At 41.3% G+C, this 23,455-nt stretch overlaps 1 protein-coding gene across 3 annotated transcripts; it reads right to left on the bottom strand.

The window, feature by feature from the left end:
- Positions 1-1,553: 1,553 nt before the first annotated feature.
- On the bottom strand, positions 1,554-18,188 carry LOC134554588 (pancreatic lipase-related protein 2-like). Of its 3 annotated transcripts, none has more exons than XM_063405239.1 (14): positions 17,833-18,187; positions 14,131-14,227; positions 11,487-11,535; positions 10,538-10,692; positions 9,463-9,588; positions 7,804-7,938; positions 5,834-5,942; positions 5,114-5,230; positions 4,911-5,033; positions 3,928-4,049; positions 3,113-3,242; positions 2,808-2,919; positions 2,187-2,354; positions 1,554-1,695 (listed from the first exon to the last, which is right to left on the bottom strand). In XM_063405239.1, the coding sequence occupies exons 2-14, from the start codon at positions 14,131-14,133 to the stop codon at positions 1,632-1,634; spliced, it is 1,413 nt and encodes a 470-aa protein (XP_063261309.1). In that variant the 5' UTR covers positions 14,134-14,227; positions 17,833-18,187; the 3' UTR covers positions 1,554-1,631. The 3 variants fall into 3 exon arrangements, with proteins under 3 accessions (XP_063261309.1, XP_063261310.1, XP_063261311.1); XM_063405240.1 differs by having other exon boundaries at positions 3,928-4,046; positions 17,833-18,186; XM_063405241.1 differs by lacking the exon at positions 5,114-5,230 and having other exon boundaries at positions 17,833-18,188.
- Positions 18,189-23,455: the final 5,267 nt, after the last annotated feature.

Consider the following 23,455-nt stretch of genomic DNA (forward strand, 5'->3'; position numbering starts at 1 on the left):
TTCGGGTTGTAAATAGGTTTGTATCAGTGGAATCAGCACATGCCCCAGTGCCCTGACAAGATTTAACACGTGTTCAAAACAAGGTGGGAGCATTTTTTCCCATTTCATTTAAGAGCTGGTGGAAAAGATTTGAATTAGGATTTTGTCTGTTAGTCTGCTGCTCTTATTCAGTACTTTAATAATACAGGTGAGACAGAATAAATGGATAACTCCTTAGGCCCTGGTCAGCTGGATTTCAGCTGCTTGCTTCTCCTTTGGGCAGGGCTGGGATGCAGGTCCCTCAGTGCAATGGAGTGCCTGGAGGAGATGTTCTGATCCTTGTGACCCTTCCCTTTGGAAGAAGGATGGGTTTTGATTAAAAAAAAAAAAAGTGATAAATTAGGGCACAGCTATGTTTCTCCTGTCCTGAAGAAGATGTAGTCTGGAATAGGAAGCAGGCAGAGGAGAGGACTGGATTTATGGTGCTGCAGGATGCTGTGGCTCTCTCTTGGGACACTGTGGGGCTTCCCAGCATTGTTCACATTTTTCTTGCCAAGTGTGAATTCCCCAGGAGACTTTGCAAGGCTCAGAATTGCAGGTTTCTCTGGCTGAACCTCAGACTTGTGTTTAATTATGCTTTTAAATTTTTACACACTTGTGTTTAGTCAAGAATGCAACAGGGTTGGGGCTTTTCTTAAAAAGAAATCATTCAGAACTCTATAGTCATAAATGTGTTCACATGGTATTTCTACTCATTTCTCAGAAGTTTATCTGCCCAAGTGCTTGTACATCATCTATCAAACATGAGGAAATGGGAGTAAATAAATTATTAACTCTTTCTTCCTATTCATTAGCTCAGAGTTTGGGTTCTGTACTTGGAAAAATACCCACTACCTTCGTCTCTCATGGCTGCAGGAGGCTCACTCATGCCAGGCTTTGCAGAGCAGTAATAGTCATTTTTAGAGTGAAATGGTCAGTCCCAGGTTTTGCAAAGCCTGGTTACTCAGGATTGTCAGTGGCCACTGCAAATGTTCGTGTCTGAAATTAAACCATGTCCAGGAGCTGGGATTCCGTGTTTAGTTCCTTCCAAAGCAGGAAGCACTTGAGGTTGGCCTTATCTGCGTTTTCCAAGCAGGTGCAGGTACAAAGGGCTGCAGGTACAAAGGGCTCCCCTGCTGCAGGAATAACCTGCCCTTGCTGCCTCAGCCCAGAGTGTCTTCTGAGGGCAGAGCTCTTGTGTGGGGCTGGAAAACTCCCCACAGCAGCACAGGCTGTGGAAGGAGGCATTTCAGACCTGCAGGGCTGTTCTGAGGACACGTGTTGCCTGGAGAGCTGCCTTAGATAACATCCCAGATTTTCTGTCTGTCAGTGTGGTGGGACTCACTTCTTGCCTTGAGGAACAGGGAGAGTGAGACTGTGTTTTAAATGGATTTTAGCAGGTGTCATTTCTGGTTGCTCCACAGTTATAAGCACAATAAACCTGGCTCAAACACAGAAAACATTGACACGTGGGTTTGCAAAGAACTGGAAAAAAAACCCAAACAGAGCAACTTTTTTTTTTAATATTTGTTTTAATTGTGGTTTTTTTGCCAAGATTTCCATGCACAAGCCTGAGGGTTTACTCAGCTGCTGTGTACAGACCTTGGGGACCTCTAGCAAGGTGTAAGTAACTGAGGATCTCCATATGCCACAGTTCCACGGCCACAAAAAGTTGACCTGGCAAGAAAAAGAAAATGCATGAATCAAGATTTATCTCTTTTTGCCCAATGAAAAATGAAAGGGTGTCAGCTGTCACCTTGAGGGTTGTTAGTCCAACCCATAATCCTACTAAAGGCTTCCTTAAAAGCCTGCTAATAATCTCTGCTATTAACAGTAACAACGTGAATTTCCTTCTTTTGGGCACCAGCTGTAAAATTTTATCTTTAACATAAAGCTTTATCTTTGGTTGTAATTGTTTTGCTGTGGAAAAGCTAAACATTTCAAATTATTCATTGCTGTATTCTTTTCCAGACAGTTGTTCCCTGGTGCATAGTCAAACGTGATTTTTCTGATTTTTTTTCTGTCCAAAGTGTAATGCCTTGTCCTTTCCCTTATTGAAATTCACATTGTTGATTAGAAACCATGTGTCCAATTTAAGACCATTTCTCCATCTTTTCTCTCAGGGTTTTTTTCACTTGCCTTATGACCTCTAAATGGGACACACTTACCTATGTCCATCTGCTCCATGTATTATATTGACTGTTTCTGCTCCCAGCCTTGCCCAGAGCAGAGAGAATATGGCTTTATTCCAGAGAAATTCAATTTTTGTAGTATTTTTGGGGTTGATTTCAACATCAAGGTACTCTGTGTAGATATCATCTTGGGAGAGGTCTCCACTGCGAATAGAAGGAAAAATGGCATCATTGAGTTTAACAGTTCAGAGATCACTGAAATAAATCACATTCTCCACATATTTTCAGGTTTTCCCTGTTTCTACAATAGAAATTTGTTTCCCATTTTTGCTGTTCTTTGTAAGAGCACAGGGCTCTCGATGAGGAGAGGGTGAAAACCACTACAGAACACTTTAAAAATGTTCTTTAAATGTGTTCTGTGGCAGGAGGCCATAGGGAGATGACAGGAGTGAGACTGGGGCTGTCCTTCCATTTCCTTTTTACAGCCATCCCCCTGCCCTCATGGTTCTTGCTTAAGTAATATCTTTTTTCCTATCTGATGTTAAGCAGAATATTTGCACTGCAGGATTACTGTTAACACTGCTTAAATATGTGGATAGTATGTAAATTAATGTTAGCAGCATTAAACACTGTAGAAAAAATATTAATTTAACTTACCTGGCAACTTCATATTCTTTTGAGTTCCCCTGTGTGTCATAGTAAACCAAGTTTATATCTCCCCTCGTTTTCTTTACACCAGACAATTTGATAAATACTTTTTGTCTCCAAGCTGTGTAAACAAAACCAAAAATAAGTCCAGATTATCATTGGTGATCTTGAGTGCTGCATTACATAAGTGATGTAGCATTTTCTGTCAGAGCTATTAGCAGTTATTTATAGAAGCAGCACAGGTGCATGGCTGTAAATCACATCGAGGCACTTCTCAAACTTGTGAACAACTGGAACAAACCTTCTCTACTTACCAGCAAAAGGTACATCTGCTGCTGTGTTTAAAAAATACTTCTGGTCTACCCTCTTCAATTTTTCTGGGAATCTGTCAGCATAGTGGCCCATCATTGGACATCCCTCCTCTGGGCAGGGGAAACACATTCCCTAGGGAAAATAAGAGCATCAGTTAATGAGGAATATTGTTTTTCATGCTAGCCCTTACAAAATTAAGGCTTCAGATGCTATTCTGATCTTGCAAAGCTGTGGCAGTGCTGTGTGCTTTCATAACTTAACACCTGATAAAACCTGACAAACTTGTTTTAGATAATGGTGCAGAATGAGCAGGTTTGATGCCTCTGTATGGTACCAGCCTGAAACTTGTTAGTTTAAATATTTTTCAGTTAAATTCTAGTGCAAAATATAGGCCAGTTTCACCCTCCTAGTCAAGGGGAACTTGCCTGGATTCACAAATGGGGGGAAATGAAAGGAGCATCACTCACAACTGCAGGTATTCAGGGACTCTAATCAGTGTCCAGTGTAAATTAGAGAGCAGTCAAGGATCCTGGAAGCTCTGAATGTAGGAGTGAGTAGGATAGATCTACCTGACTTATGTTCCCCTTGCATAGAGCATTGGGGTGAGGATTTCACTGGCTTTCATTTTCTGTCCCCAGTATTTTGGTGACATCATTTATGCTTCAGGATTCCTTTTTCCAGAGCAGAACTACCCAGCCACACCACAGGACCCCAGCCACCTGCAGCCAGGTGCTATCTGCTCCAGAGAGACCTGGAATATTTTCTGTACACCTCAGCCCTTCCTGGGCTGGAATACTTACTTTCTTACAATACTCACTTTCTTGTAGTCTTCGTATGAGTCACAGGGAAAGGCGAGGAACCCGTCGGGTTCGAGGATGCTTGCAGAGTAAAACTCGTGGCTGCGGGAGTGGTGGCAACTCCCGAAGAGTGTAGTGTCTGCTGGGAGAAACTCTGTGAGCTCTGGTGGGATAACCCCCTGTAAGCCTCTGCAAGAACTGCACTCACCATGGAAACAGCTCTGGCACGGAGCAGAGCAGCAGCATGGGCCTGAAATGATTGCTTTTTGGCCTTAGTTGCAGGAGAAATTGCTGGGTTTTGGTGTTTTATCTGGAGAATGGTGTGCCATTACCCTAAGACTGCAAGTGGGATGCATAGGTCTGCTGGGGTGTAATGATCCCTTTTGAGAAGATAGTCATATAGACATGTGTACATATATATATATCTATATATGTATATCTATATCTACCTGTATGAGATGTCATAGCAAGATAAAATTTGTTACAATTTTAAGAGCTTAACAGAGCATGGAGAGCCCACCAAATTGTCCAAAAATCTCTGAAAAGAGACAAGTCTCAGGTTCAGAGGTGAGGCATGTACAGCCTCTGGAAACACTCAGTGCTTTTACTTAATTCACACCTTAGAAGTGTTGGTTTCTGCAAGGAACCAGAAGTGGTGCTGTCATGCTGCTGATTTGGCCTTTCTCAGCCTGGAAAGTCTCCTGCTGGGGTTGTTGGACCTGCAGACTCCCTGTTTCCTGCTTTTTTGGGGTTTGCACCCACTTTCAAATTACAGAAGTAAAGCTTAGGAGCATACGACACCTCCTTTCCCTGCAGAGTTCTCTGTGGAGCACTGTTCTGTTCCTGCCTTTGTTGTTTCTTACTTCCTTTTTAACTTAGGAGTAAACAGGCAAAAAGCAATTTTGTTTTCCTGTTTTCTCCCAGACAGTGGGCAATTTTCACAGTTCACATTTCAGAACTGAACAAAACCAAAACACCGTGCACGTTGGAATTGTCTGTTTACCTGGAATGATGGCTTCAAAATCCCTTTGTTTCATCTGTGGGATTAAATTAGTGCATCCAGGCATCTCAGTTCCTCCATTTGGGTAAAAGTCCAGGTGCCCAGTGGTGTTGTACATTCCCAGCCCTGAGACATGCATGGGAAGGTGTCAGGGTCTTGGTGCTGTGCCCATCCCTGCAGGCACCCGCTGGCACAGGAGCACTCACCTGCCACAGGAAAGTGAGCAGCATTGCTGTGTATAACATCAACAAAGAGAGCATCTGTAGGGTCCAGCCTCACCAGGGGAGGAGTGCCTTCAAAATAGGGCCCAGCAGGGTCTAAACCTAAACAAAACCCCCACATTTATTGGTTGAGGAAGAGAGAGAAGTGTTGCACATGTTAATATATCTTTTGCCAACTCAAGAAATCAGGGGTTTAGTTTTGCAAAAGGCAAGCTCAGTAATGATGTGAATTCCAAGCTAAACTATAAAAAATGTGCTAATAATATGGTTTGGTGAACCTTCTCTTATTCCAAGAGACGTAAAATATTTTTTCGATAGATGATATAACGGCACATTATATTACTAGGAAGGAGGCATTTATTACCCATGGACTTATTACTGGACTCTGAAGCTGTACATAGGGAAAACTAAGGGGTTCTTTGTTGCTTTGTGTGGGGCTTGCTGTAACCCAGTGAATGATGGCAATGTCACAAACATTTTAACTATGCCTGTCCTTCCACCAAAGAGAACTCCACCTAAACGGAGAGAGATGTAATAATCACCCTGTTTATGAGAAGCATAAATTTCATCTGCTCTCATGGCAGGTATCTCCAGCACTGCCAATAATTTAATTCCAGTCTGCAGACCAGTGTGTAAGTTTTTTTAAAGGAAAGTTTTTTCCTTTAAACACACTCTGTTTGCTCTGCACCTCGGTGAGCAGCCTACCTGTTATCCGCCTGATGCCGCGGATCCTTCTTCCCGCTTCTCCGGCCGTGTGTGCTCCCAGACTGTGGCCAATTAAATGGATTTCGTAAGGGGAGTACCTGAACATTTTCTGATCATTACAGTGGTGGTGGTGGTGGTAGGAGATAAGAACACAGGCTTTGAATAACAAGCAAAGAGAAGGTCTGACATTATGGGCCTCTGGGAACATCTAGGCCGACTTTCTGCATAGCAAACACAGGGGGAGTTCCTTGAGTTAATTGCTGTTTAAATTACACTAAGAATTGACAGAAAAATGATCCCATCTGGAATTTTACATGCATAGTGATGAAGGGTTCACGGTTGTAGTGCTGGCATATGCTTGCTGTATTCCATTATCCTGTGTGACAAAATACAGATCATCTTTCCCATTTGGATCAATCATCTTCCATAAAAATGATCTTACTTTCCTCTTTATTTATTCTACTTTACAGCCCTTTTCTTGGTCACATATCTATTCTCCATGTCTATTTAGAATATGTGATCATATAAATAATAAGATTTTCAGTGCCAAGCTCAGGTGGGGTGAGGTCCATTTTACCAGGTCTCACCTGTACAAGCCTTGCACTGCTGAGATGTTACACTTGCACTGAAGGTGGAAAGGGAGACAGAGGGGACACGATTATTGGGGCTTTTAACAACCAAAACCAACAAGGTTGCTAATTGCTTGAGTTTTTCACATTAAATTTTGTAGTGTGTGTACCAAAATTAAAACAGATCTGGAGAATGGGCCTCTGTGCCTGTATTGTTAGATGGCAGATTCCTCTGAAATCATTTTACTGCAGTGCTTCCATTTACAATGCAGCTGAACCTTTCTGACAATGAAACTGTGGAAATTTTTAAATTAGGGAAAAGAAAAGGAAGTCTAAGCATCAATTATGCATTTTTGTAAGGGAAGAAAGGGTGCTCTAAACTGCACATGATGCAGTAACAGAGACAGTAAATGAGGAACATCTCCAAATGACCTAATATTTATACACAGAGGGGAAAGATCCAGAAGCCAAATGTGTGAGGCTACACATGATTGTCCTAGGAAGGAAGAGTAGATTGTATCCCAGCAGAATTTGGTGAAGTGTTCTTTGAGCCTCAGGTTTCTTTGAGCCTCATGTTCTTGCAAGGTTGGCACTTTGCCTCATGGGCTCTGAGCTTCCTCTTGCTGCACTTTAGGATGAATAACTCCTGGCCAGGGCCAAGTGCAGTGCCAGGCAAGGTTCTGATTTTTCAGCTGCTCCAAGCACTCGTGAATCTTTCTGAGAACAAACCCAGCAAGCGAGCAGCTCTGCGCTCTGTGTCCTTTTGGGAACACGAGGCTCACAGCCAGCAGGCACTGGGGTAGTTTATGGTGCCTGTAGACAGCAGACAGGAATTCCCGAGTGAGGCAGCTGCTGCTCGTTTTGGGGTGCTAAGCTGGGGTATCCGTGCGCTTCTGGCACGAGTATCTGATGCTGGGAGCTCGGTAGCCCTGAGCTCGCCTCATTCCCTGCAATGCATGGAGACGTTGCCATCTGCTGGTCTCTAATTAACAGGCACATCCCCTCACGGGATGTCCTTCGTTAGTGTCCTCTGTGGCTGTGGGAAGCCCTCACCGGGCTGATAATTAGTGTAATTAGCTGGATCTCAGCAGTACAGCCCTGCCTGGCCGTGCCGGACAAGGTTCTGACCCAAAGCCCCAGCAGGTGCTCTGAGGAGGCACAGCAGGGACTTTTACCGGCAGGATTGCTATGAAATAAGCAGGGTCTTTACCTGCAGGGTGGCTATGAAATAAGCAGGGTCTTTACCTGCAGGGTGGCTACGAAATAAGCAGGGTGTTTTATGTTTTACCGGCAGGATTGCTATGAAATAAGCAGGGTCTTTACCTGCAGGGTGGCTATGAAATAAGCAGGGTGTTTTATGTTTTACCTGCAGGGTGGCTATGAAATAAGCAGGGTCTTTACCTGCAGGGTGGCTATGAAATAGGCAATCTCAGCCCCCAGCACACGGAGGTTGTTCACTGCTCTGGCGTAGGTGCCTTTTGCCCCCTCTTCCCAATCCACAGCGATGCAGTTGATGTTCTCCACCTCCAGTAACACCTGGCATGGGAACACACAGAGCAAAGTGTTTGAACAAAGAAAGTAACAATCAGAGACTCAGCTTAAACAGGAATAAGTGTTAAAACGGGACACGATAATGAAGTTTCTCATTCTTTCCTAAATAAGACTCTTCACTGTACCCTGTACCACACTGAAACACATCTTCTTACATATAACAAGCCATTCCTCAAAACAAAGCCAATTATGAAGACTGTAATAAAAATACTTTACGTTATACACCATTTCTGTACTTTAAATACTTCTGAAAAGCCATACAATTGCTCAGTAAATTCTATGTACAATATTGTGGCTTTCTTTGAAGGATATTAGTAGTTTAATTGAATTGTATAAGAAGTAGTCTTATTTACCAGCTGGGTTTAAAACTGTGAAAGTCATGTCAGACTTAAAATTGGGAGGAGACAAGAAAGGTTCTATTTCCACAAAGATAACATTGGTTACTTTGGTACTGAGCACAGTCCTGCAGAGATAGTGATTTTTCCAGTGGAAGAATCACGTGTTAGGCTGCAATTACAGCTTTCTGGGAACAAGGAGGTTTACTTAAGATTACTTAAAGTTTGAGATAGATTAAGGAGTGGTAACAAAAATTAATCCATGAAAAACAGCTAAAGGTGGATGACAAGGGAAACAGAAGTGAAACAATAATGCATCCTAGACTCACTCCTCTCTTGTGGGGATGACAAGTTTGTAGTGTAGAGAGCCACAAAGTATTGCTATTTCTTTTCAATGAAAAAAAAAAAAAAAAAAAAAAAAGGAAAGTTAATAATTCAGATTAGAAGTCTTCATAGATTTGTGAACAGAAAAAGTGCTACTGATTTGTCTACTGATTTGTGCCTTAGTGTCCAGTGGTGCCTTTGCCCAGCTTGGCCTTTTCCCTGCCAGCACAGAAGCAGCAGCAAGCACAGCAGACCTTGCTTGTCTGCCACAGCCAAGGTGCACTCTGCTGGTTTTGTGGGAGCTTCCACATGTCATATTTGAATTTTTTTTTTCCACTGAACTCTGTAACCAAACAAAAAGCTAAAAGTTTGGTGACGTTCTTATGTTTGTTTGTTTGGGCTTTGCAGTTGTTCAGGCTGGTTTCTGTTTGCCGCTAAGAACTGAACAGTGTGAACCAGGGTAGTATTTATAGACTGAAACTTGAGCTTTAGAACTCAGGAGGGCCCTTGGACTGCAGGAAGGTTCAGTTGCTGCACAGGAGCAGCTGTGGATTGGTGTCTAACCCCACGTCTGGACACGGAGCAGAGGCTGGGACAGCTCTGTTCAGTTCTTGCTTTGACCTGATCTGCAGGGTTTGTGCATGGAAACTCCAGAGAAAAACCATGTCAGAGAGGACCAAGGGGCCTTGACTATGCTGCACCTTCCCACAGGGGAACACTGTGGTGTGTGTGAAATTTAATTCTTGGTTCGTATCTTCTACTGCCTAATGAACTGTAAAATGCAGGGTGGACTTTAATGCCTAAAGGGCACCAACAGAGCTGACAGGAACCAGAGGATACTGTCTCATACCAAGCACATTTCTACCACCCAGCCTGTTTTTCCAGTGCTGCCAAATCCATGAATGATGAAGGAGGTTTTCCTATGTGAGGAAAAATGTGACTTCTGGATGGTCGAGGAGTTGATTGCCGAGATCACCTATAGGTAAAAAAAAATAAAAAAGGTTTTATCTGTTCCTACTTTCAAACATTTTAAAAAGTCAGCTAGGTCATACAGGACAAAATCTGTGGTTTTTGGAACTTGAGGACCAAAAATCTCATCTTTCTCAGTCCCACTATGGTTTTCACAAAAACTGTGCCCTTGTGGTTTTTGCTGCTCCTGTCTATTCTGCATGAATAGATATTTTGCAGAATATGAAGGAACCTAAGAGTGCCACATTGTCCCAGGGTGTCTCTTGGCCTGAGGGGATGAGTTTCTCCAGGGAGCAGCCCACCAGCTGCACAGCTCCTTGTCCTTTTCCTGACCTGACCTTTGCCTTCAGTGTGCTGCTCTGCCTCTGAGTGCAGCCTGTTTTTCTCATTAGCCACTCCAGAAAGGCTGGAAGAGCTTCATGCAGGGACTGCATGAAGGGGTGAAGCTGATCTTCCCACATTGCTGCAAGCTACTTAATTATCTCTTTTTCCTTGATAATGTTATCAGTCTGTATTGTTTTCAGACAAATACAGGGGCTGTGATGTGAGCGCAGGGAGTCTGGGTGTGGAAGGGCTGTGTCCTAGATCATAGATATGCTGCAGTTTAATAGGAAGTAGGGGAAGCTCGATTTTGATTTATTTCATCAACAACAGAAGTGCTGAGAACCTGCTCCTGAGTGAATCCTATGTGCTTCAACCTTCCTCAGACATTTAAACATGCAAAAGGTAATCTGCCATAACCCATATCCTAAACTCTCAGGAAAATACCAGGAAATTCTTGTGCCCTATAGTTCATTCATAACAATTTTTTTGTGTGTGTGTTTTACCCCAAAGTATATTCATTAGTGTACCTTCAAACTATCTTCTGATTCTGGCTTGTTTGCCTGTGGTGACTGACACAGACTAACAAACGTTTTTAGGTTCAGGCAGCTTTTGATGTTAAAAATAAATGTCACCTGTGAGTTGTTTCCTGTTTCTCTGGTGTAGAGAGAGAAGGTGATGTTCATCTCTTCTGGAGAATCTGGCAAACCTGTCAGAAGCCTCCCTGGTATCCCAGACCAGGGTGGGTCATCTGTAAAACAGCCAAGCCTGGGGTAGCAAACTTCTTTACCTAGAGCAGAAGAAACAACTTGTTTATATGTATGATTCCCTTGCTTGATGATGTATTTGAGACTAAAGCAGTTTGAAAAGCAAAACCCTAAGGATTTAACTTTATGATTTATTTGGGAATTAATTTTTGAAGGTCATTTATGAGTCCTTTATTTGTATTGCCTGAAGTGAGAACACAAGCAGAGCTAAATAAACAAAGTAAGGACCCAGAGAATGTTTTGACACCACTTTCTAGGTTTGTAAAGGATTAGATCAGTCCCTTTTTAAAAAAACAGCCTAGTAAGAAAGGCTTGTTAGAATTGCTCCTGCATACCTTCTACTCCAAAGCATTGTGTCTCTGCCATGGGAATGAGGGTAACCTTGTACAAAGAATGATATGAACATTTCCTTCAGTGTAATGGGTTTTTTCTAGATCAAATGGGTCTTGTGCTCACTGACACTCAACTTTATGTTTTAGCATTGTTGTGCTGAGCGCCCTTTTGCTGGCCAGCTCTTTGTATAGAGCAGCAATGTAAAGACAGATCTTGCATTGCCTTGATAGAAGTAGGCATGCAACTGAATTTCTCTGTGGATTTCCAGCACAGAGTTATGTCTCTTGTGGCCTTAAAAATAAATTTTAAACACAGCAGAGCCTTTTAGCATTAGTTCCATGCACTGTAATAGACATTGCCCTACAGTGACCCACAAATCATACTACAATTTCAATGTAAAGGAAAATAACAGTTATCATCTGCTATGTACCACTTCATCTGAATTCATTTTCTAGTGGCAGTGTTTAAAGATACAATTTCTCACCTGCTACTCTGCCAAGGAGATAAAATGCAACAATCCACATTCCAACCACCTAAAGCAAATTGAATACACAGGTTAAGCATTTCGTTTTGAGTGTTTTGTCCTTTTAAAAAGAGTTTAGTACAAAGAGAAATGCAAAAACCTTCACCTGAAGAGGAATAACCCCACACATTGGTCTGTGCACAGAGGGGACCCAGCAGCCAGAAAGAGGCCTGGGGGTCCTGGCAGACACCAATTGACCATAAAACAATGTTCCCCACAGCCAGGAGCACCCTGGGCTGCCTGAGGGGAGTGTTCCCAGCAGGATGTGGGAAGGGACCCTTCCCCACCGCTCAGTTTTGCAGTTCATTGCATTTCTTGCACAGACAATGCTGCATGCAGATTGCTGCTGCAGTCAGATCACAGGATCCTGGTTTTTTTCCAGCTCTGATTGAAGGGGTGAGAGGTGTGGTACAACAAGCACAGTGGTTCATGTAACTTGTTGAAGTCTGCACTCTTGGCAGCCTAAGCCCCTCACTGCAACAAAAACTTTGATCAGATTCCTTTCCTTACACTTTCCTGACTGGTCTTTTCCATTTCCAGGACTTCCATTAATCTCACCTCCTCCCCTCTTGTTTGCATCATTGAACTGTTCTCAATTTCCTCTTCTTTTAGATGTTTTCCTGTGGCACCCTCCTCCCATTTCCAACATACTGCTTTTCTTTTAAACCAGAAGTTTGAGTTGTCACCCCTGGCCACTGGGACAGCTCATTAGAAATATCAAAAAAATTGGTAAATTCAGTAGTTACACTCTTGCTATGTGCATAACACTTTCCAAAAAATATTTTTACAGATGTGAGAAAGCCAAAAACACAACACTCCAAAGATCCTTGACACCACATTCTCAGAAACAAAGAGGAAATATTTGGGAATTTTACAGCATTTGTCCTTGAAGCTGGTGTGACACGTGTCAGACAGGAGGAATGTGTGATCCACCTCTGTGCTTGTTTTTGATGGAAGTGGGATTACTTGGCTGTAATGACATGGTTTCCTAACAAAGCCAAACGGGATAGGTCAGAGCACTCTCTAATAAACTCTGAAGTCCCTGTTTGGTAATAGCTTGTTTTGTTTTTGTGTTAGGGCAGAGCAGTGGGGATGAATATCTCAGCAGTGAGCAGGAGCTGCAAAGTGCAGAGCTGAGAGGAATCATGGAATTTCCTTAGGAGGACAGTTCTGATCTAAGCCTGATTTATCCATTGATGTAGTTATGAGACAGGAAAACTCTCTGCTCGAGGAGAGTGGAGAGCAGAGAGGAAGTCTGGCAGTAAAACAGGAGAGAAAAGAATTTAGGAGTTACTGTAAGCAGCTGAAGAAGGGCAGGAGCAGAGAGGTCCCAGCTGTTAGTCAAAAGGAGCAGCTCCATTCAGCAGGAATGTCTGTCAAGGTGCCCGTCCTCCTGATGAGAACCTGATGACAGCAGGAAAATCACAGCTGCTGTGGCTCATCAAATGAATATTAAAAAATCATTAGGTTGGAAGAGACCTCCAGGATCATCCAGTCCAACCCAACCCTAACCTCAGCTAAACCATGGCACCGAGTGCCACATCCAGAGATGGTGAATCCACTTTATATTGGATTAATAATTGAATATTATTACTATTGATTAATATTGATTTTTGGAGAGCTCCAGAGGATTTCTTAATATTAATGGGCAGCCCTCACACCCAGGAGATGTACAATCCATGTCAGGAGCACTACAGCAGGAAGGAGAGTAGATTTTTTTTTCAGACCCAAAACCCAAAAGGCAAGTAATGATTTAAGGAAATGTAGGAGATTGTTGCCAAATAGAAGTGATCAGTAATTTCTTTCAAAGGATCTTCCTTTGAAGACAGAAAACAGATATGAACATGTGGCCAGGGAAATAAAAGGAGTAACAGAAATTTTATCATTTGTGGAATCTTGATACATTCTGTAATTAAGAGAGTTGTAGTTTGGGAAGAAGATAAATTTTAGTGGGAAGGCTTTCTGTATCAGTCCATGTTAATGACAAAAAGATTGCAAAGAGGTTAAAAAACTATGTAAAAAGAGTTCAGGTAGTATGCAATTTGAAAATTCTTTCACTGGGCATTTAGGAGGCGTAGTGCTGAACAAGAGGAACTGGAAGGACTCGTTTGTGAATGTGATGTCAGCTGGCAAGAGGCTGCTCAACTCAATGCTGAGCTCAGGTAACATCTCAATGCACAGAAGACAGGCAAAACCTGCACTAAATATTCTTCAATTGATGTTCAACTCCGAAAAAAAAGAAAAATAAATTGCAAATATTCCCAGACTGCCATTGTAATGTATAAAAGCTCTGCTGGAGCAGTGGTTGCTCCTCTCAACAGGACAAGAAGTCACCTTCAGGACAGCCTTGCTCAATCAGTGACTCACGGGCCACGGTGGAGGTTGGGGAGATATGAGAAAGTCTGCATAATGACTGTCTGCAGTGCATTTCTGAGTCCCACACATGTACCCACACCTTCCTTAGGGCAGGCACACAGAGCCTCAATGACAGGCAAGGCCAAATCTCATTACCAGCATTTTAACCCAATAATTTCACCACCATAAAGAGATTTTTTTAAACATTTAAACATTTGTTATGTGTTGAATTGCTAAGAATTTTACTCACCATTCTCTTATAACCCTTGTTATCTCTTTTTCTGGTGACACTACCAGGATGCAAAGATAGTTGCTGTTTTCTTTAACAAAAATTGGAGAGCTTTATGCTAAAAAAAGTAATAGAAAAGAAATTAAAAACCTATGGATAACTTGGCAAAGTGTAAGAAATTAGAAGAAAACAGGGGAGCAAAAAAGGGCAATAGTGGTAACTGGGAATTAATGGCTAAAAAGTTACACAGATTTCATCAGGAAAATAACAATGTCAACATGTATAATCTATGGCCATCAGAATTAAGTAAAAATATTTGATGCATGAAAGAATTAGGAAGATACAATGGTTTTTTATGTATTTTTACCAAAACCAGGTGAAATTCACAGCGGGGAAAAAAATAATTCATGATGATTATTGTTCAGATAATGATTTTAGATCTGATGTAGAATAGCTGTTGGAAATGTTAGAATAGCTGAACTGGAAATTCAAAAATCACTGGACTTCAGTAACTCATAGCTGAGATTCTTAAAAAAATGAAACCATCAAAAAAAGTATTGACAATTTTTTAAAGTTACCGATTTGTAAGAAAGGTCCAGATACATAATTTGAAGAAAATTAATATGTTATTAACTAAAAAACTCAGATGAATGACCTGAGGAATTTCAGACCTGTGGAATTTCAGTCCAGTATCAGCCTGAGGCAGAATAATGAAAATCTCCACAGGAGAATTTCTCCACTCACTCATGAAAGAAAAATTGTGAAAAATTGTGAAAAGATTAAGCTCTGTAATTGAATTCAGTTACATGACATGACAGACTGACCGTCATAAGATCAACACTTGAAGTCACACGATACTCGGATTTTAGGAAGATCTCTGCCACTCAACATTTTGATTAAGAAAGTAAAATTATATACATGCAGTACTACAACAGCTAAGTAGATTAAAATTAAATGCATGGATTAAGTAGATTAAAAATTGAGTAATTATTGCATTTCAGGCTTTAGTTGGAAGAACTAGAAGGCAGCTCCTGGATTTACAAATGCAGTTCTTGCTACTGTGAACCATCATGTCACATAACATTTTATCATATATCAGTATCATATCATATATCTTACCACAATCAAGGTGTGATTATGTTTTTTAGCTTTTTAGCTTCAGGGTTTTTTTTACTCACTGCTCATGCTGGATCATCACTGAGAAGGTTTTAGAGCAATCAGTTGTTGGGATTACACTGAATTCCATCTTTCAACACTGACATGACTGGACAAGAGCTCAGGCTGAGAAAGTACTGACATCTAGGCTAAAGTACAGTAAAAAAAGGTACAGTTTTTGGATGTAGGATTATTTTTTGGTGTTTGGGGGATTAAATGCTGTCACGCTGCGTATCGTGTTTGCAGATCTGAGGTGAACATCTGAGGAAGCTGTGACTGAAAAGACTTAAAGTCTTGCTCTTGTATTAGTAGTGACTTTTGAAGTGCCAAGGAACTTTTTATTCTCTGTTTCTACACATACAGTTGGGAGAATGCTACTTTCTAATTTTCAGGTCTGCTTTATCCCCTTCAATACTGAAGTTTAAGTTCTCTACCTTCTTTCGGGTCTTTTTGATGTGTGATTTTTAATATTTTTTTCAATTCTTTTCTTGCTTTACAACTCCTATACTATAGGAACCATGCTTCCTATATTCCCTGCACTGGCACTGTCCTTAAACTTTGAACATTTTTGCAATTCTCTCTTTCCAGTGTTTTATTCAAGTCTTTCTTATTTTTCAGCAGTTTGGCTCAACTAAATCAACACGAAAACCCATCCAGAGTTTAACACATAAGCTTTGGATATAGGAGTTGTAGCTTAAATTTCTTGTTCTCCCAGCAAATTCTTGCCTGTCTTTGAGTGTGAGGCATTTAGAGAACTAATTGCACACCCAGCTATAGAATATTACTTCAATGGTAAAAGAAAGAAAATGAAAAAAAATTACAATAACATCTTTAGGCCTCATAATGGGGATCATGTACATATTTATCCTTTATTATATATGCAAATACCTGAAAGTACAATATGATTTTTAGTTGTTTATTTGAATGCAATTTTGTTGTTCAGCCCACTCTGTACAAGCACACAAAGAGTACCATTTTTCTTAGGCACAGCCCACACTCAGTGGCTCAGGCACACTGCTTGAGCAGACTATCAAATACCTATCAAATACCTATCAAATACCTGTCAAATACTCAGAATTGGTGTGCAGAATACTGAGGAAAATGCTGGTGCTGTGGTGGGATAAAAATCACCTTGGCATTGGTCAGCCTCCTTTCCTGCTTGCTCACAGCTTTTAGTACAGTGAAGTGCGGGAGGAAACTGGCCTTAATTGAATAGCTCTGGAACCCACAAATTTAATATTAGAGAAATCAATTTTGTAGCAGAGCAAAGATGGGCAGAACCTTTTGCAAATTTTTCCTCCTCCAAACCACCCAACACAAAGCAATAACCACGGCAGGCAGGGCTCACACACGTGGTCTGGTTTGGGAAGCAGATTTTTCTGAGTGCCAATTGACCTCTTAAACTGAATCTGAAACAGTGGACTAGGACATTGACCTGAATGACTCAGAACAGTGATGCAAATTATTTTCTTGAGGTATTTAATGTGGGAAGAGCTCCAATAAAAGGTTAGCAGGTATGTTGGAGGGGCAGTAAGATTTAAGCTTTTAAGGTGTTTAGGTCAGTTGTTTAGAACTGGTGAACAACCTCAAGAAATTGTAGGATAACAGTGAAGAAAACATATTCAATAACAAGCTTTTGGCTTCCTAATGTGCAGTATTTGCTCAGATTTCCTAAATAATAGGGTATTCACCTTGACCTTACATGATATTCAAACATTCAGGTTTACACAGACAATTATGATAATTTAATCTGACTACAAGCATCATAAAAAAACCAAAACAAACCAACAACAAAAGTGATTCAGTTTTAGGAAGTGGCTGTGCCAATTCTGAGTAACCAGGGAGCCCTCAGCTGCCCTGCAGCCACCACCTGGCCACTTGTGTGTGTTCCCCAGGTGATCTCCACTGTTCATCTCTGTGATTAGGCTGCCTTTAAACTTGGTCAGCTCCAAGACCAGCACTGCTGCCCTTTTGTCATTTCTGAAGTGCAGAATAGTCCTTGTCAATGACTAGTTCAAGTTCCCCTGTGCACAGGTAGACTACCAAAAAAAAAGTCTAATTTTTCACATTTTTCCACAGCTCTATAATTCTTCCCCATTTCCACTCTCCCTTTAAATTTTCAGTGCTCCTAATAATGCTTAAATATGTAGCCTGTTTCATCCTCCTTTCTCACTTCTGCTGTTGTGTTTTAATACATTTTTCCTTAAAAATGAAAGAAGTCCAGACACCATCTGCAAATACTGTCATTTTGTTCTTCCTTTAAAAACAGGGAGGTATCCAGTCTCGAATTACCTTAGCCCCACTGAACCCACCCTGTTTCCCTAGCTGCACTGCATTGTCCCAGCCCAGGAATTCTCATCCCCTGCTGGGATTTCCTGCAATTGAAAAGTTTCAAGCCTGGTGGCTGCTGCCCAGGGCCCCTCTCTGAGTGCTGCTCTTTGCTTTTTGCATCCCCACTCACACCACACCGTTCAGCCTGGCTGTTTTTCAGCTAAGGAATCCTTGGAGTCCCCACCTGCAGCCTGTACAGAGCTCGTCCCCAAACCCCAGCAGTTTTTCAGCACTTACCAGAGTGAGTGCAGGAGGGGCTGGTGCTCTGCAGGCTCTGCTCAGCCAGCTCCTGTCAAATCCCGGTGGCTGCTGCCCTTTTTCACTTGGAATCAGTCCCACGGCAGTAGGTGCAGACCTGCCCACACGGCGTCTAATTATAGGCTTGGTGTGGGTGAGTGAGAACCTTTGTAAGAACGATCCCCTCCGTGCTGGATGTAACAGATGTTGCCTTTCCTTGTCTCTTGTATGTAATTCATCAACATTCTCCCCTCCTGAAGTTTTGTTAGTTTGAGGAAAGGCAAGACGAGCTCTCGCAGAGGGGTGGCTGTGTGTGACATCCATCCCAGCCAATGTGGAATGCTCTCCTGAGTTCCCTGGTTATTGTGAGCTCGTGTTACAGGCAGGGACTGACCCTGCACTGCGGGGGAGTGAAGAGCAGGAGCTTTATTTATGTCCTTGCTCTGTGTCCCCCACTAGCAGTCACCAGCTGTCTCTGTTGGCTGTGTGCTGAACGTGCCTTGTCAAAGCAAACCCTTGTACTTTTTCATACAATCAAACCTCTTTATATACATATATATATATTTTTTTAATCAAGGGAAGACTAGCTTCTTTTAAGAGAAAGGAATATGAAAATTACAGCTTAGGGGCAATTATCTGGGGTATTATAAGGGGTAAGTATCTGAGTTTTTACTAGTGAAGTTACTCAATTTCTGTCTACCCACTACCATTTTGTCCAATCTCTGTCCTCTTAAGCCATGTGGGATTTACATATCAGGTGTCTGTACCAAGCTCTGTTATCAGCTGGCATGCTCTGAATGTAAACTGGCATTATTGTGATCCACCTAGATCAGAGAAACCACGAGCACTTTCATTCAAAATTGTTTCAGGAGACGGATGGGGTGATGATAATCATGTCATTCATCCTTTCATGACTTGTCCATCACGTAAATCCCAGATTCTCTTGTGTGCTCTGGAAACTGTGAGTCACAGCCATGTCAGAACCCAGTTCTTTCAGTTCCTGAGCAAGGCCTGGAGTCCCTGCAGTGCTATCTGCAGGATGGGTGCTGCCATAATCACCTGCTCTGGCAGCTCTGCAGCAGCCACTGTCACCCTAAATCAAGGAGTGGTGCAAGTGCCTGAGGGCAGGAAGTAACTTGGGCTGGATTTGTGGTTCACATAAGGAGCCAATTTGTGGTCCTGGGATATGTGCATTGCCTGAAAGAAGATATTTCAGAAATTACACCAAAAGAATGTTTCTGTGTGCACTGAATTTATGTAGGGCAGTCAGCCTGCAAGGCATTGTAAAAACTGTGTGTAAAAAGAGTGTCTGTCACTCCTTGTGGCACATGGCACCTGCAGGAATGTTTGAGTCTGGGTCTGCTTCTTGGTGGAGTGGTGCAAGGCAGTGCCATGCATGAAAATAACCATTAGAAAGAAGCCTGGGAGGAAGCACTGGCCAGGGGTCTGCATCTCATATTTAATTTCTGCTTACACTGACAATGTGTGTGTAAGTTTCAGATAAGACAGACGAGATCCAGCTAATTAGAAATTCTTGACACTCGAGTCTACCTTCATTGACTGGAAGATGGAGATTTGGCAGCAGTTATTGGACACTTATCTCCTCAGAACAATTAGATAGGGCTGGGGAGGGATGAGTTTGGGGAGCCAAGGAAAAGAGACGAGGAATGCCATGTGCCCTCATGTGCCTAGTGCCAAAATTCTGGCATGTAAGTTAAATGCAAAGCAGCCACTGAAACTGGTGCCTCTGTTTATGAGACACCTTCAGACTCTGATGGACATCTTTGTGTGGAGACCAGACCCCTTTGAAGCATTTTTTTAGGGGACCAGGATTTCTGGATATGCTCAAATATTTTGCTGTTCTTTCCACAAAGTTAGTCTTCCTGTGTGAGTGCTGAAACACTCAGTGCCACTGACTTTCACTGTCCGTGTATTTCAGAGCAAATACACAGTGGTTTGATTAAATTAAAGTGAGCCAGCACAACAAACCAGAATAATTCGCAAAAGTAATTTCTAACCCATCTTGTAGGCTTTTGAGGTGTAGCTTCTTTTAGGAATGGTTAATTTTTCTGGGCCTGTTTCTATGTCTTAAGAGGAAAACAGATTTTTGTGGGCAGGAAGAAAAGCCTGGCTTTTGCAGCTGTCTCTGACAATGTGCAATTGAACACATCCAGTGGTTTTATAAATGTCAGCCTGAGAATTATCAAGGACATAAATCCTTTTTGGTAGCAGTGGCATTAACATAGGTAGGAAAGAGAGGATCAAAACACTCACTGAGAATCATGTTCTCCGAAGGAATCTCAGAAACTGTGTTTCAAGTGCAGCATTATATAAATTACTGAGGCTTTCATAGAAGGATAAGTGTATAAATCTGTAAAAGCAACATTTTTCTTGCTCTCATTTCAATTTTAGATTGAAGATGGTTAATGAATTTCTTAGCTTGGATGGAGGTCAGCTGGAAGTAGCTTTGTGTATTCCATTCTCTAGAGAATTGTTAATGTGTATAGACAAAGACCCTCAGCTCCTTGGGGAAATCTTACCTGCAGCATCTGAGTGGCAGGGCCAAGAATAAGAGATTAACTTCATATTTCAATTGTTTAACTCCAGTGTTTTCTTTCTGATCAAGTGAACAAATTTTAAATTGAATAGAGACAAACCCAATTAACCTTTGTATATCCTATCCAGTATCACACAGCAGCAATTAAAGGAATGTTTTGGAAGTTATATATATTTATGATTTTCCATAATACATGCTGGCTGTTAATTAAATCACTCAAAGCAAAGAAAGCTAATATTAACTATTGGTTTTGTGAGCTGGAGATTTATGGAATATAGTATTTGAAGGAAATAGCACCAGAAAAGGGAGTTTTAGAGCAGATGAGGAGATGCCCTCCCCAAGGCAGAGGGGAGTCCCTAGGGAGAGACAGATTTTCTTTACAAGTAATGGACAGAATTAAAAGGGAAGAGGGTGAAATTCATTATTCTGAATGCTTTATCTCCTATTAATACTAGAGTACTGAACTTATTTGAATGAATCAAGTGAGATAAAAGGGAATAACTTTAGATTTGCCTTGGAAATTGAAAAGTAGATGCCAATCTTGAATATTCATTTCGATAAAAGCATGGCTGTGGGAAGCTCACCTACAGCCCAGTGGCTCAGAACAAAGCTAATGCTCCAGAGCTCTGGCCATCATCACTTGGTCCCAAGCTTTCCAAGTGTCACAAAAAAAGGAAAAAAGCTCTGGATGACACCACTGCCAGCCTGTATTTTCACATATTGCTTATGCTTCCTGTGTTGCAAGACCCCTTTGGCAGCTGGGAGAGGTTTGTGTTCCTCAGCACAGCAACATGGGCGTGCTCTGTTTGTGCAAGGGCTGGTGATGAGGCATGCTCTTTCTGGAAGTTTTTATATCCTTGATATTGGAAGATAAAGATTATTGGCTCTGTTCTGTCCTGGAACTATGCCACAGAAACAGACTTGGGCATGCTATCAATTTCTGCTCCCTAATTACTGAAAACAGAACTACTTAAAGCAGCCTGGAGAGTACTTGAAATTACAAAGTCCCTGACACTGTGTAATGACAAAAGGGGAATAAGAGAGCCCCAAGTTTTGTAGAGACTCCATCCAGACAGATTTACTGATGGATCAGTGATAGGTCAGTCTAGTGGCAACCCCAACTCCAGTCAGCTTTGGTTATGGAAGAATAACTCAAATAAATGTTGGGAATGTGCAAACACTTTTGGTTTTGCTTCTGTTCCAGCAGCTTTGTCAAACAACTGTTAGACCCAGGGGCTTCACAAAATACCCTGACTGCATTAAAGTCTCAGTAAAATTACCTTCCAAAGGTTTTTGTTTTTTTAACCTTCTGTGTAAGACAGATATTTGAGAATTGGAACCTGTTGTAGGAAAAAGACCCCACAAAGATGAAACACCAGAAGATCTTAGAAGGCTTATTCATGCAAATTTCTGGTTATTTTGCACGGATTTTATCAATGTATTGCAGTGGATTACAGAAGCATGACAAAATCTAAAAAGCCACAGATTCAGGTAGCATCAAAAGTAAGAAAAGAGACAACTGCACAATCTGAACGCTGAGGTCTCTGTCTACTAGTCCTATTTAGTTGATTTTAATTATTGTTCTTATTTTAGTTTTGGGCTCACAAACATTTATGAGGGGCATTTTGATAGGCTGTGATTTTGAGAAGAATAGAAAGTGGGTGTGTTATGCAGTATTTTATTTTTGCTATCAGGGAATTCTGACAAAAATGGCCCTTGTTTTCCCTTTAGCACACCTGCACATATGCCTTTATGACAAACGTGTGTTTTCTTCTAAAATTATTTTTCTGTCACATATAAAGTACATAAAGATAATGTAAGTGGACAGATAGTTCATATTTGGGATTGCTAATTATTGCTGTCCCTTTTTCCATAAAAAGCTCAAGAGGTTTGTTTGCCCCATTGTCAAAAGAGTGCCATAAGAGAGCAAACTGACTGTGGCTGAAAGCTTCATAATGGCTTTCTTATCAATTTACCTTTGGCATAGTTTTTGTTGTGAACACATGCTTAAGGAGTATAAAGTTAAATTTGTGTTGTAATTCTGAAGCACTTATAATTTGGCATGATATTCAAATAATGTAAAAGACAGAATGCAAATCATAATTTTAAATCCCTGGAGAAATGATTTTTAAAAGCACTCCCTTTCCACAGGATAGCCAAACATATCGAGTGGTGTGTCTCGACATTTTAAAGATTCAATTTAAATTGTTCTCAAAAGATGGCTTACCTTGTTTTAAAGAAATGAAAGAATTGCCTGTCCAGAGCTCTGTCAAAGGCAGATTGTCTCAAGAAATATCAAACCCTTGCATTATTTGGACTACCACCATTAATATGAAGTGATAGTATCCAAAGACTTCATACCAGGAAGAATTTTAAATTTTACTTACAGAAGGAAACAAGGAGTAAGATTATTTGCCAGCAGCAAAGCACAGCAGCTGTCAGTGTGGTTTTTTTCACCTTTATCTCATAAAAATAAATCCCTCTTGTTCTGTCTAAAAATATATTAGCAAAGAGGGACAGCGTTGATATCTACTATACCAAAGAATAAGAATCAACACAAGCAATAGCATATGACAAGAATGAAAACAGAACAACACAAAGGGAAGAAATAAATGCAATGTTCTAGTTTTAGCTGAAAAAGTTGGGTGAGAAAATGCATATTTTTAAGTGGTCTAATCAGCTGTGCCACACTTGTAGCACCAGTCAGCAGCCTAAATGAACTGTCACGTTTTGTCAGAAGGCTGTTGAGACCTATAGCTTAAAATTAAACAAAATGAAACTTGCATTTTTGAAAGAATATGATTTATTATTCATAAAAACATCGAATTGTTTTTTAGAGTTGCAAAAGGGGCACAGTCAAGTATGGAGGCAGGAGAGGATGGGCTTTAAGGAAGTCTTGAGTACAAAAGGACTTTGTTTCCTTCCTGTGAGGAGTGATGCCTTACATGGCACTAATCACACTCCTGTCATGCCACAAAACCCAGTTCCTGCCCCTGCTGCACAGATTTTTGTGATCCTGAGAAAAATATTTACATTTATTTTGCTTCAGTTCCTGACTGTAAGAAA

The sequence above is a fragment of the Prinia subflava genome, chromosome 9, assembly GCF_021018805.1.
Source record: "Prinia subflava isolate CZ2003 ecotype Zambia chromosome 9, Cam_Psub_1.2, whole genome shotgun sequence".
NCBI classification, from domain to species: domain Eukaryota; kingdom Metazoa; phylum Chordata; class Aves; order Passeriformes; family Cisticolidae; genus Prinia; species Prinia subflava.